At 41.9% G+C, this 13077-nt stretch overlaps 1 protein-coding gene across 2 annotated transcripts in view; it reads right to left on the bottom strand.

The window, feature by feature from the left end:
* The window catches only part of LOC147317402 (coronin-1C-A), a 39539-nt gene that overhangs the window by 26244 nt on the left and 218 nt on the right, over window positions 1-13077 (bottom strand). The window contains exons 2-3 of one of the 2 annotated variants that reach the window (XM_086314295.1): window positions 11951-12038; window positions 7723-9700 (exon numbers count right to left, since the gene is read on the bottom strand). In XM_086314295.1, coding sequence (XP_086170421.1) covers window positions 7723-9694 — 1972 coding nt within the window. In that variant the 5' untranslated portion in view covers window positions 9695-9700; window positions 11951-12038. Of the gene's footprint in view, window positions 1-5885; window positions 6020-7722; window positions 9701-11950; window positions 12039-13077 lie in introns of those variants that run through there. The other variant, XM_086314296.1, reaches the window with a different exon arrangement.

Here is a 13077-nt window from a genome sequence, read left to right as displayed (position 1 = left end):
TTCTTTTTCTCCCCCCACCTCTCTCCGACCCCAATCTGTGCTTTCATTCGTAAGCATAGAAAACACTACACAGATAGTGTTTTAAGGAAAGCAGCTGTATTCTTTTACAGTTTGTAGACAAAATGAGAAGGACTGAGTGATAAAACTCTAAAAATAAATAAATAATTATAAAATGGCTTTCCTTGATTCTGCATATTGACTGTAACTGTTGTACATTGACTTCAATGGAAAATCTATAGAACTCATTCCACCCACATTTTGACAGACTACAATCCGCACTAAAGCAGCCACACATTTGCTAATATTCGAGTGCAGCTGTGGACGCCAGCACATTAAGAGTGTGAGTGAGATAAAAGACCAAATGACTACAGATGATGACATTGATGAAAAGAAGGGTCAGAGGAATTATGTAGTGTTCAGATGTTTTAACCATTGTTAACCAATATTTGATCTGGCAAAACTTTACACTGGATGCTCTTCCTGACACAACCATTCCCATTTATCTAGGTTTGGGATTGGCACTAGGAATACAATGGCTTAATGCCCCTCCCAGCTGGAAGAAAGCCTAGAGAGGTGGAAGTATGCTTTGGAGAGAAGAGGAATTAAAGACCGCAAAAGCAAGACAGAACGTGTGTGAATGAGAAGGAGTAGAAGTAGTGAAGACAGATGAGTTTAATCATCAAAAGCAATGGGGAATACACAAGAGGGATGAAGAAGAGAGTGCAGGTAGGGTGTAGACAAGTGTCAGGGGTGATTTGTGACAAAAGAATAGCAACAGGAGTGAAAGGAAAGGTTCACCAGATAATAGCAAGTTCAAAAATCAAAGCTGAGATGGTTTTGACATGTGCAGAGGACGGATGGTGGATAAATTGGAAAAAATATATTGAAGAGTTGCCAGGCAGGAGAAAGGAAGACCACAAAGAAGTCATGGTTTTAATGAAGGAGGACATGCAGAGGATTGGTGTAACAGAGGAAGATGATAGGCATGGTATGAGATCAATATGATTCTTGGTGGTGACTCCCTGAAGAAAGGAGCTAAAACCAGGAGGAGGAGACCGTTTAAGTGTGACAAAGGCTACTTTCACACTGCAGGCGAAAGTGCATCAAATCCGATTTTTTTGGACCCTATGCGACCCATATCCGATCATGGTATGACAGTGTGAACGGCACAAATACGATATTTTCAAACCCGATCTGGGTCACTTTCGTATGTGGTACTGAATCCGATACATATCCGATGTTTTAGAAAGGGACTGCTGTTTGAACGGTCATGTCGCATTAAATCCATCTTTTACATCACTGACGCAAGACAGATGCCAATTATCAGCGCCGGAGAAGACATCGCGAAAGCTTCCTGGCCATCCAGTGTAGATGTCAGTGATACTATTGGGAAGACAACGTTGGAGAAACGTGAACATTTTATTTGTACTTTATAATCTGCAGATTCTGACAGAAATCTGCAACTATCCTTTGAAGCACCGCTCCTCTAAAACAGCAATAAGGATAATAATTAGGTTAACTACATTATTATGTAAATAACTTAAAGCAAAAATTGGGAAACGTAAAGTCAGAAGTCTTTATATTAAGGGCCATCAGTCAAACAATACTGTTTGCTCTGGGTCTAAACCAGAGTGTTGTGTGTGACGTCTTCTTTTGCGCATGCGGGCCTCTTTGAGTGTTCACGCTAGAGCGCATTTGCTGTCGCATTTTATTTGTAGTGTGAACAAGCAGACCAAAAAAAAAAATTTAAAAAAAATTCGGATTTGATCAAAAAAATCGGAATTGAGCATTAACACCTGCAGTGTGAACGTAGCCAAAGAAGCAGAGCAGCTTGCACTGCATACTCTACCTTTTTTCCCCACAAAGGCATGTAAATACATGTAGACGCCAGTACAGGGAGTCAAAAATGTTGGATTTAAGTAACCAACCCTCGATGCCTACTATCTACTGGTCATAAACAAATCTCTCAGACAGCACATTCCCAGCTATCTGAACAGCTGTGCCATACTTCACTACCAAACCAGACTTGTGCTCTGAGCCATATATGAGCCTCACCGCCCACTTCACTGGAGCAGTACTGTTCTTGAATCTATTAAAAACAATTGAAAAAAATGAAATGATACAGAACCTTTTTGCTTTTTAAGATATTATTTTGTGTTATTTTGCTTGTGTTATTTTGCAAAACGTTTTTGAATTACCGCGACAAGATTTTTTCCCATATTGTTCAGCCATAGAAATATATTTAGATTTACGACCCAAGAGCAGCACAGAACTAATTACTAGCTGCGATCACATACCTCAGATCCTATGTTTAATATGTTTAAGAAAAAACTGACACTGGCTGTTTTCCAACTTCCTCGTTTCATAAGAGAAAAAAACAACAAAAAAAAAAACAGACTCCTTAAAGCCAGACATAAGAAACAAATGTGTCAGAAAACGTCTGCGTGTTCAACATGAGACTGGCCATGCCTCAGAGTGCTCAAGCTTAGCCCTTCATCCAAACTCTTTATCACTTTCTGCTCTATAAGACTTTAAGGACTAAATCCCAAACTTCTTATCCTACTTAGAAGTCAAGGTTTAACAGGAACCACTTTAAAGTCTTAGAAAATTACTCACAACAGGAAAAACCCTAGTTTGTGTTGGTGTTCGTGTGTAGGATTACATTTATCTGTGTGGACATTTTCTTTTTCCCATGAGACAATCTGCATGATAAGCCAAATGAAAAGCAGACAAAAAGTCAAAACCTGCTTATTCCTCAACTCAGAAAAGAAAATCTGCTCAATATTACCGCCTCAGTGTACAAAGCATATTCCTTGCCTCTTCCTGATTAGATACTTCCCCTCCCCCACTGACTAATGCACAAACCACCACTTCATTTCAACAGATGTTGTAAGTGGTGGTGGGAAAGACCAATGGATAAAACAGTATTATTAGTGTGACTGCACCTGCTTGAACTGCTCATCTACAGTTCATTACAAACGTAAAGAAGATGACTAACAAAAAGTGGACTGCGGATTTAACTTCATTCTTCAGCACAAGAAAAAAAATAAACTTTATGCCAAACATATCAGGACACAACAGAAAGGGTATTTAGATGCCAAACTGACTACTGGCTTGTTTTCATAACATGGTCTTTGTTATGGACGCAACTTGTCTGAGCAATGGGGACTAACGCAATTAGCAGCATAGATTTAGCCAGCTGTCCCTTTTCTTATCTACTAGTCCAGTCTAAACAAGCACGACTGCACTAAGCAGGTAGTTAATTACATGTATCTGTGCTCAGATTTAAAAAAAAAAGAAATTTATTGATTATGTAGGAATTGAGATAACATCTTGCATAGACAGGACAGAGGCATGTAAGCGAATGGAGTCTTTGATGCAGAGGCCAAATCGATGACTCAATGTTTAGCTTCTTTCCACATGACACTGATGATGTCCAAGCATCTAACATACACATAAGGCCAAAGACTTGGACTAGTCCACCAACTAGAGGATTTGTTTTGCAAAGGGGGGGGGGTACTCCAATAGGACCACACGGAGGACGCTGTGTTTGGTGCAGTGTTTTCATGATAAGATAAACTGCAAAAGAGGCCTGCAGTCCATAATCTAATCTAAAAACCAATCTGAAAATTTACTACATAACACTTTGTGGCATGTGCTGGTCCTTTGCTGGTCCTTGGCCAGGGACAGCTACCAGTAAGTCATACCACGGAAAATATATGCTTCCTATTTCAGTTTCATGATTTTCTTTCTACACCTTTGTGCAGTGCATGGATGCCACAGAAGATTAGATGAAATGGAAGCAATGGCTTTTTCTGTTTTTTGTATGACTTGTTGCATTTTAGCTTGTTTATTTTGGTCTTCCTGTGCTGAAAGTAGGTTTACCTACCCTAATGCAGGCACTAAAAAGACTCCACAAGTGGGATTTTAATAACTTTAACACTTCCTACTTTCTGCCCTCTGGACAAACAAAAAAAGAAGAACCGTGTAAAGGTTTCTTCAGTCCGAAAGTGCTTATTCTGTATTTCCCTGAAAAGCCACAACTACTTGTGAAAAAAGATGGAAAAAAATCCACCAGATGGGAAGTGCTTGATTTAAAGAAGTCAACACTAATTAAATAAATGTAACGGACATGCTGGATACCATATTACTTTCATGTAATTCGCAATATTTGAAATTCACTTGAAAGTTCACCACAGCCCACACGAGAGCGCCTTGCAGCAGCTGATAGGAACAAACACTCCCTCACATCTTATGCTCAGTTTCCCTCTGCTTCCTGACCCACTTCCTCTCTCAGCCCAGCCATAGGAAGGCAGGCTATCCACTTCTCAAGACCGTGTGCTGCAGCACAACAGGCAGAGGTTGATGTGTCTGGAATGGCAAACAAGTCTTAACACAGCTGTAGAGCTGTAGTAATGCTGACCTCAGGGTCGCTCTGTCAGCCTTCACCTGCTTTTGTGACCACAGCATGATTCGCACATGGGAAGAAGGGGGGACCCTCCTTCAACTGAGAGCTAATTACACATAGAAGCTGAGTAACCTAGTTAAAGACAGGGGCCAAGTATGTAAGTCATGCTGCCCTTTTGGCACACTAACCACAGTCATTACAATTCAAACTACCCTATTGTCATAAACAAGCAAATGAGCCAGTGGTGGCGCACAGACACAGCGATACACAAAAGAGTGTTTGGGAATTCATGCAGCCACTAGTGACTCTTTACAGAGACTACTTATGACTGCCAAATGGGAATAAAGGAGACAGCACTGAGTATTTAATTATCTCCATAAAACCTTCAGATTTGGAGTCAACAATTGTAATAAATCATTTCCAATGGTGGTATTGTTTTGATTGCTTTCAATCACTTTAAAAAAAAACAAAAACAAATCATCTCTAGTTCAGGCGTTTGCTTTTCTCTGTTCAGTGCACCTGTTTATTGAATATGTACTGGCCATATAATGAAGTCAAAAAGAAAGATCTTGGCTTGAGAAGCTGCATTTGTGAAACGCAGTTATGTTCCTGTCCACCCCCCACCCCACCCCCCAAAAAACACCCTCATTCATTAATGGCAACACCCATTTAATTACATCTGTGGTCCAGTTGTGGGCAGTTTAATTAAGATATTGAGGCAATAAACCGTTTTTGACTGCAAGCCAAACAACACTTGCATTTAATATACAGCTCTCCACGTATGATGAAGCAGAGGCGGTTTGGTGATGGTGGAAGAAGGGGGGACGCAGTAATCTATGCAACTGGGAGGTGCATCCACTTTCATGCTTTGACTCCTTCCCATTTCCCTTCCATAACACTGTGTTAGTGGGTCAGTTCTGAACCTAGCAGCATTTGTGTGAATACAATGGACTCGAAGAGGGTAATTTACTGTATGTGCGAATTAAAGACTTAACATTTGGATATTTTTTCGAGCCCATTGTTCAGTTTGAAAGAGACTACAATGACGCCAGCAGTGAATGCCAGGGGGCAGGGCGCGGTTGCACCTCGGCGTATGTGGGTCTACCGTTTGGGAGATAAGTTTTCCTGCCGCACTATGGCTAGCTACCCCACCCCGATCCATAACGTACAAACGGCACATTCCCTCCCTCTAAACCCAAGAGCCAAAGGAACAAAAATCATCTTTGTCTAGGGGCTAGAAAGTTTTTCAGCAATGTCAGTTAACTGCCGCTAACGGTTAGTGCTAGCTTTACCGAGAAAAAAAAAATGTTCCCATTACACAGACTGTCCCGATTCATTTTAGCTAGCGCATGCACTTTCGTGTCTGGACTGCTGTAGTTGGGTGTAGGGGAAAAAACGAAGATCGCCGCAACCAATTTAAGAGAGCGAAGCAGAAAAACGAAATATTCTTAAATAATCTACATCATCTTTAACCTACCTTCTGAGAGGAAAATGCAAGTATCTCCGAAAGCTGAATGAAAAAGCACAAAACCCAACTCGTATCCCAACTGATTTCTCCTCCCTCTGCCGGAGCCGCTGCTGCGCTGACACGAGCCGCTCTCTCTGTGTGCTCTTTCCCCTCTCCGACACAGGCCCCGCCCCTCCGCTGCTTTGGCGAGCGCTGCGTGGATTACTTTCTTTGAAGGACACAGCTCACAGCCAATCACAAGCATAGACCTCACACCTCCTTTCTTCAGGTTCCCACTTACTGAAAATGACTCCTAAACTGTGTGTTTATGGCAGCTTCATACCATTTTAATCTCTATTGCACGCCGTTATGTCCTCCTGTTATCCATTTACTACATACTGGTTATTATATACATATTTTTCTACAACCATATGTTAAGAAAAAGCACAATTTCACAACCCATTTAGATGAACTGCCAAATGCAACTCCTTCATGATCCAGGAGGATTTCATAATATGGCATGAGGCTGAGGCAAAAATAGCTGGATAGTCTGGCTTTATGCATGCACATCCAGTTGTAAGTGAGTGGGGGCAAGCTGGCTGATACTATTAGAAGGACACACACACACACACACACACACACACACACGGCATGTGGCTAAGTTGGCTAACAAAGTTGGATTAAATTTCTTAGGCTTTTTCCAACATCAATAAGCAAAAAGTGTGATTCAGGATGAAGCAACACCAATACCTGCTTAGTAGATACTGAAATTACATTTCACATCTCCATAAGAACACATGTAAAAGTACTGCAGAGGGTCATCAACACAGCCCAGAAGATCACTGGCTGCTCTCTGCCCAGCCTGGAGGTCACTGCAAACTCTCGGTACCTCAGCAGAGCTGGCAATATCATCAAGGACCACTCTCACCCCAGCAACCAACTGTTTGAACTATTACCGTCAGGCCGACGGTACAGGTCACATAAAACCAGGACAAACAGATTCAGGGATAGCTTCTTTCCCAGAGCTATCACCGTAGTAAATAAGCACAAAAACAATTGAACCTATTCCATACCGTCACTGTCATTATATTATGCTGCTATTCATACTGTCATTATATTAATGCTGCTATCCTGTATATATTGTACATACTATTGTTTGAGTACTTACGATTGGTTTTTTTTTTTGTACTTTTTATATTTTACATTTATATTTATTATTGAAACTTGCACCAAGGGAGTGGCACTCCAATTTCGTTGTACTCTGTACAATGACAATAAAGGCTATTCTATTCTATTCTATGTACCCCAAGTGTAAAACAGCACCACGAGATGGCGGTATTTTACAAATCCAGAGACACTAGAAAACAGCCGTGGTCTATCAGGCATCCTTTCCCAACATTTTAGGGCTCATATGCCAGAAAAACTTCAATAAACACGGACATTGATTCATTTTCCTGCTATCCTGGTACTCCCAGTTAATTTGACGCTGCAGTAAATGGAGTACTGCACAAAAGTCTTAGTCTTATTTTAGTTCTGTTTTTTTGCACAATACTCAGCTGAATCAGTTCCCAGTTCATTCTGCAACAAGAATGATGACCTCTAAAAAATTACCAGGGTAATAAGCAGTCCTGCAACAAATGATGGCTTTAAAAAAAAAAAAAAGTGCACCCGTACACTAAAAAGAAGTGGTGCTGCTTCAAATGTAAGTACCAAATATTTCATTTCTGATTTATCCCGGATTTATCCCATATGCATGAAAAGCAATTTGCATTAATATTTAAAGATCTTTGATTTTAGGCTTAGATTTAGCCTCCTTACACTCTGCAAAGTACTATGTATGTTACAGTGTAGATTTCAAATTACTTACCTTTTCTCATTGATGGCTTCCTCTCGATGGGCTTCTCGGGGGTTTTCTGAGCAGAATCAAAAGCCGCCTTCATCTGTGCCACCTTCACGGACTGGTTCTGCTCATCCGACTTGAGTTCAGCTAGCTTTGGCCGCTCCTGGTGCTGCAGCTTTTCATGCAGCTGAACTGTCTCCTTTATGAGTTCAGAGACGGGCCTTGATCGGGGAGTGCCCAGGGACTTGTTTCTCTCTGAGATAGAGTCATCATCATAGTCTTTGCCAGGTTTTTTAGCAGTATCTTCTGGAATCTTGTTTTCTGTGTTAAGCATCATATGAGCATCCTTCCTCATGCTGACTGAGACTTGGTGGATTTCCTCTGAGGTAACCTTAACACCTGAACTCGAGACTGAGCCAGCATCTGCAGCTAGTGCAACAGTTTTCTTCAGGGACTCTTTTCTCCTGACCGACCGACTATCTGCCTTTTCAGAGTCAGATAACTGTGGGTTGCTTTTGCTCTCAGCATCACTTCTTATCTTCAAAGGAGGTCTGAGAGTACTGGTGTCTGTCTTTTGCCCATCATTCTTTGTAGGTGGAGACAGAGAGGAAGGTGCAGATTCCTCGCCACTCACTTCACTTTTTTCATGTGAAACAGCTGATTGTAAATCATCCGAGCCTACACCCTCAGAGAGGCCTATATCTGCCTTTATCTTCACATCCTGCTTGTTTGAAGCATCAGTTGAGTCTATGTCTTCAGCTCTGAAATCACATGATTTTGGGCATGAGCTCTCAAAACAAAGCAAATCTGAAGCTGCACTGTGAGTAGAGATTGCTTGTTTCACATCCAGGTCTTTACTGGTGTAATCTTTTGTTGCATACTCTGCTTTATGCTTATTGTGTATCCCATCTGCAGAGGAGGACAAAATCCCCTTTATATCACTTTCTGAAAGATCAATCCAATCACCAGGCGATGCTAATGCTGAACTGTCAAGGACCTCCTTTGCACTTACATCTACAGGAACATCTGAGGTGTCCTTGCAGTCAGTATGAACTTCTTTTATTTTAGAAAGGGATGGTGTTGCCTCCTTTTTATTCCTCTTAAGCAGCTTCTCCAAAATAGAGCTGGGTTCAGTGGAAACTGGATTCATGTCAGCTGTATCCACGTGTGAATAAGCCCTTGCCAACTCTCTTTGGTCATCGGTGGCAGCTTCATGTTTAGTTTTACTTTCTGCGCTCTCCTTTGAAGGTCTACAGTGAATGGTATCACTCACGTCTGATAAAGGCGCTCTCTGAAGGCTGTTTTTCAAAGGATGCTGGGGTTGAGGTGGGGGTTCTTTCCCCTCACTCAAGCGGCCCACTGTTCCCGCGCAAATCTTAATATCCTCATTCTCAACTTTATGCATCATAGTTTCATTCAGATCCTGAAAGTGCAGAGACTCACTTCCTGCATGAGCTCCACATCTGCTGCTCGTCTGCATCATAGATCCCCGTTCAGAGATGTGAAAAGAGCTTGCGTCCTCTGGGTTTTCACCTTGGTTCTCCTCATGTGGTAATGTTTCCTCTGCCGGATACTCCATCTTGATCTTTTTCTCACTCTTGATCTGACTGAACCGCTTACAAGCTCTTGCACTTTCCACAGTTTTCAAACTGCTCTTGCAGTCCTCGTCCGTCTCATGTGGGACCAGTGGAGCAGTCCTCCCTCCTCCTCCTCCTTCCTCCTCCTTTCCTGCAACCCCTCCCTGTCTCACCTCTCTTGCAGCAGCAGAACTCTCCCACACATTCATGTGCTCCTTACTAGAAGGTGTTGTTGGCTCCTGATCCTGAAACTCTGGCTTTACCCCGGAGTTACTGCCCTCGTCTTCACATAATGTTTCTCCCTTTATGACATCACCTGCATGACTGCCCACACATTCAGAGTCATGGCTGGGCTTCGCCTCCTCCGATCCTTCACTGAAACCTTGCTCTCCTCCTTCCACTTTGTCTAGATTCTGTCCCATGATGGTCTGTGGAGAAAGACACGATGTTAATCTCACAACAGTCGACCAAATCCTCCTTCAATCACACACTGAAAACTGAACAAAAACAGTGAAAACAGAGGAGGAAGTGAGCAGACACTGTGCAGCACATTGCAAACACTCATAGTCACACGGGCCATTTTCATGGAGGTGGTTAATTGCCCACCTTATTACTTTAACTGCAATAGTATAGTCCCTGTTGACTATTTAATGCACTTCCAATGTCTGGGCCAGCTTGACTTTAAGTCAAATTACATTTGCAACATTAAGCAGTGAGCTCTCCTGTGAATTTCCATACTTTGTTTTTCAATCGATCAGTAATCCAGTAAATGTATGAATCAGGGTTTTTTTTGTTTGTTTGTTGTTGTTGTTTTGAGCATCACAGATGATGAACTGTTACTTGCAGTCTGTCTCAAAAGAATTTAATTAGTTCACATTTCTTTAGCTGAATTTAGCAAAAGTGTTAAAGATTACATAGTTTTTCAGGCACTAAATAATATTTCTCAAAGACCTACTAGCTGAAAACTTGGCATATCTCAGCATGGTGTGCAATGTGTGCTTAAAAACATCTGAGGAAACAGCAGATGTGCAGTATCTAAGAGTCATGTCCTCAAAAAATAGAAAAAGAGTCCAGCCCTTTAGTTGATGCATCTACAAGTCATGGTACAACAGTGAGTGTCTACAGCTATCTGTAAGACACGGGCGGAGCTCTGCCATGGATTGCAGCTGCATTTCAGTCAGTGGTGCTGGACATCTTGTCAAAATTGATGAAATTAAGAACGCAAAAGTATCTTCGGATTTTGATTTTATTGCCAACAGCTTAATTTTTCCATCTTGACAGTTTTACTCGATAGAAGAAAGAAAAAAAAACAAAAAACACACATTGTGGAAAACTATCAGTCATGGATTGGTCTCCCCAGAGCCCTGACATCACCATTATTAAAGCATGTGAGATTATGTTGACAGAGAACGGAAGAAAAAGCAACAGACATCGAAAGAGGAGCTTCAGAGTTCAGGCCGTACTGAAGAATAAAGGTGGTCATAGCAGATATTGACTTTCAAGCTCAATACAACTGTACAAACACCGTTTTTTGCTTTTTATACTGTGCAGCTCTGCAGATGTTTCAATAAACTGCTCCACCTATTTCCAGTTTTCCCAGAAGAATACAAAGATGTGGTGGGTGGCTAGAGACTTCAGCACAGTGCTGCATGTTAAATGTAGGGAGATGTGTATATTCATTTAACTGAGGGTCTGTGTTGTATATCAGCAGGCTTCTCCGGAGAAACATTATCCTCCACAGCTGACTGCAGCTATTGCTCTTACAAATATGATGGAGGTGTCATTGGTGCTTATGAAGATAAATGGTCAGAAAATATTACAGCCTTAGCAAGAGGAGGTAAAATGAACTATTATTAAGCCAAGCATAAGGGGGGGGGGGGGGGAATTACAATTACGCTGAAGAGAAACCTTTCCATGAGTGTGTCTAATTGTTTAATGGGTTACTACCCACCAAACTGCAGCAGTAAGCAGAGAAAATGGTTAAATACAATGAACAATGATCTGGACACGGAGTCTGTTTCCTGTCTACGGCCTCATCACCCATCTGTGTGACAACATATGACTGCTCTTGTCTTATCATCTGACAGGCCTGCATGCTGGCCAGAGACATGTTGAAAGGGGCTAATGTTATCACAAAGCAATGGTGGCATAACTCTGTGGAGAAGCTGTGATAATGAAAGAGAGTGCAGATGTGCATGATAGCACACATAAAAGGCAGAAGGAGATGTGAGGACATCAAGTGAAAACAAGTGACACGTCTGCTTTCCTTCACGTCATGCGGCCTAGTCAGGTTGAAGCCAGTGTCGTAGCTCAGTAGAATTCACATTCACAGATTATCCTCCACCTACTCTCTCACTCATTGTAGGGAACCCCTTCCCTTAAGGCATTTCATCCATGCTAACAACAATTCGTGAATTATCCGGTCTCATCCCTCCTGAATGCCCAAAGCCCATCACTTGATCCCCATGTGCTCTGTTGCTCCAGCATACTCAGACATCCAGGAATTCAAAACCAGTGAGGCACAAACCAAAGTTTCAGCATGTGGAAAATACACAACTTACTGTTTCCCTAAGCTTTGATAAGCACAAGAGAGCAACAAGCCTAGCTTGCTGCTCCCAAAATACACTGGGCGTAATATTAAATATTACGCCCAGGAATATGTTGCAGCTGACACTTACCAGTTAGACGCTGTAGCCAAGTCGATCGCTCCTCGCTCAGGACTGACAGAGTGCTCTTTGTTGGTTGTTTGGTGATGATCGGTCCTCCCTCAAATAAACCAGCAACAGGAGCCTTATATTACATCCATGTGATGTCACAGCACATTTGACTAATAAGATCAGGGGGCGCTTGGACTTGTAGATTTATTTTTTGCTGTCTTGGAGATGTAAAATTAAATATCTCTAACACTGTTTGGACACACGGTTTATGAAGAACAGAAATAGTCGATCAGAAACAGAAATCATCAATCATCACTGGGGGAGGGCAGTCAGCAGCACAGTGTAATTGCAACAATGGATATGTATATTCAATGGCCACTTCATTAGGTATGCCTGTTCAGCGAAAACATCTAACCAGCAAATCACATGACTTGCAGACATGACATGCTGAAGTTTGAACTGAGCATCAGAATCAGGAAGAAAGGTGATTTAAGCGACTTTAGAGGTGATATTGTTGTTGGTGCCAGAGTTTCAAAAACTCAGTTGTCTGGTTCAAAATGCCTTGTTGATGTCAGAGGACACGGTAAATCAATTAACCACTGGTTGCAACCAAAGTATAACTTCAACCAGTGGAAGTCCACACCAGGTGTAACTCCTGCCAACTAAGAAGAGGAGACTGAGCCCTCGATTATTTTATGAGCACAGTGGATAACGTGTCATGTCACAAAGCTCAAACTGACTTCTTAAACATGACAGTGAGTTCACTGTACTCACATGGCCTTCACAGTCACCAGATCTTAATCCAATAGAGCACTTTGGGATGTGATGCAACAGGAGAGTCAATATGCACCAAAATCTCGGAGAAATGTTTCGAGCATTTTGTAGAATTAAGACAACCTGTGGGGGGAGGGGCCACCCTGGTGCTAGCATGGTGTCACTAATAAAGTGGCCAGTTTGTGTATATTTGAAAACAACAGCTTCAGTGGAAATGACAAATACAAGTAGATGAGAACAAAGACATAAGACACAAGGCAGACAAGCCCCACTAGCAAATATAGAAAATGACTTAGTTTGTTTTTGCTTCAATATGAATCTGTGTGATCAGGGTGAAACACAGGCCTACTGTAGGACACAGGCAGGACTGTTGC

This window comes from Aulonocara sp. 'chitande type north' Nkhata Bay, linkage group LG12, assembly GCF_057382095.1.
Source record: "Aulonocara sp. 'chitande type north' Nkhata Bay isolate Kocher_YH1m ecotype deep benthic linkage group LG12, A_spYH_male_GT1.1, whole genome shotgun sequence".
Lineage (NCBI taxonomy): Eukaryota > Metazoa > Chordata > Actinopteri > Cichliformes > Cichlidae > Aulonocara > Aulonocara sp. 'chitande type north' Nkhata Bay.
This window is presented reverse-complemented; position numbering and strand designations above follow the sequence as displayed.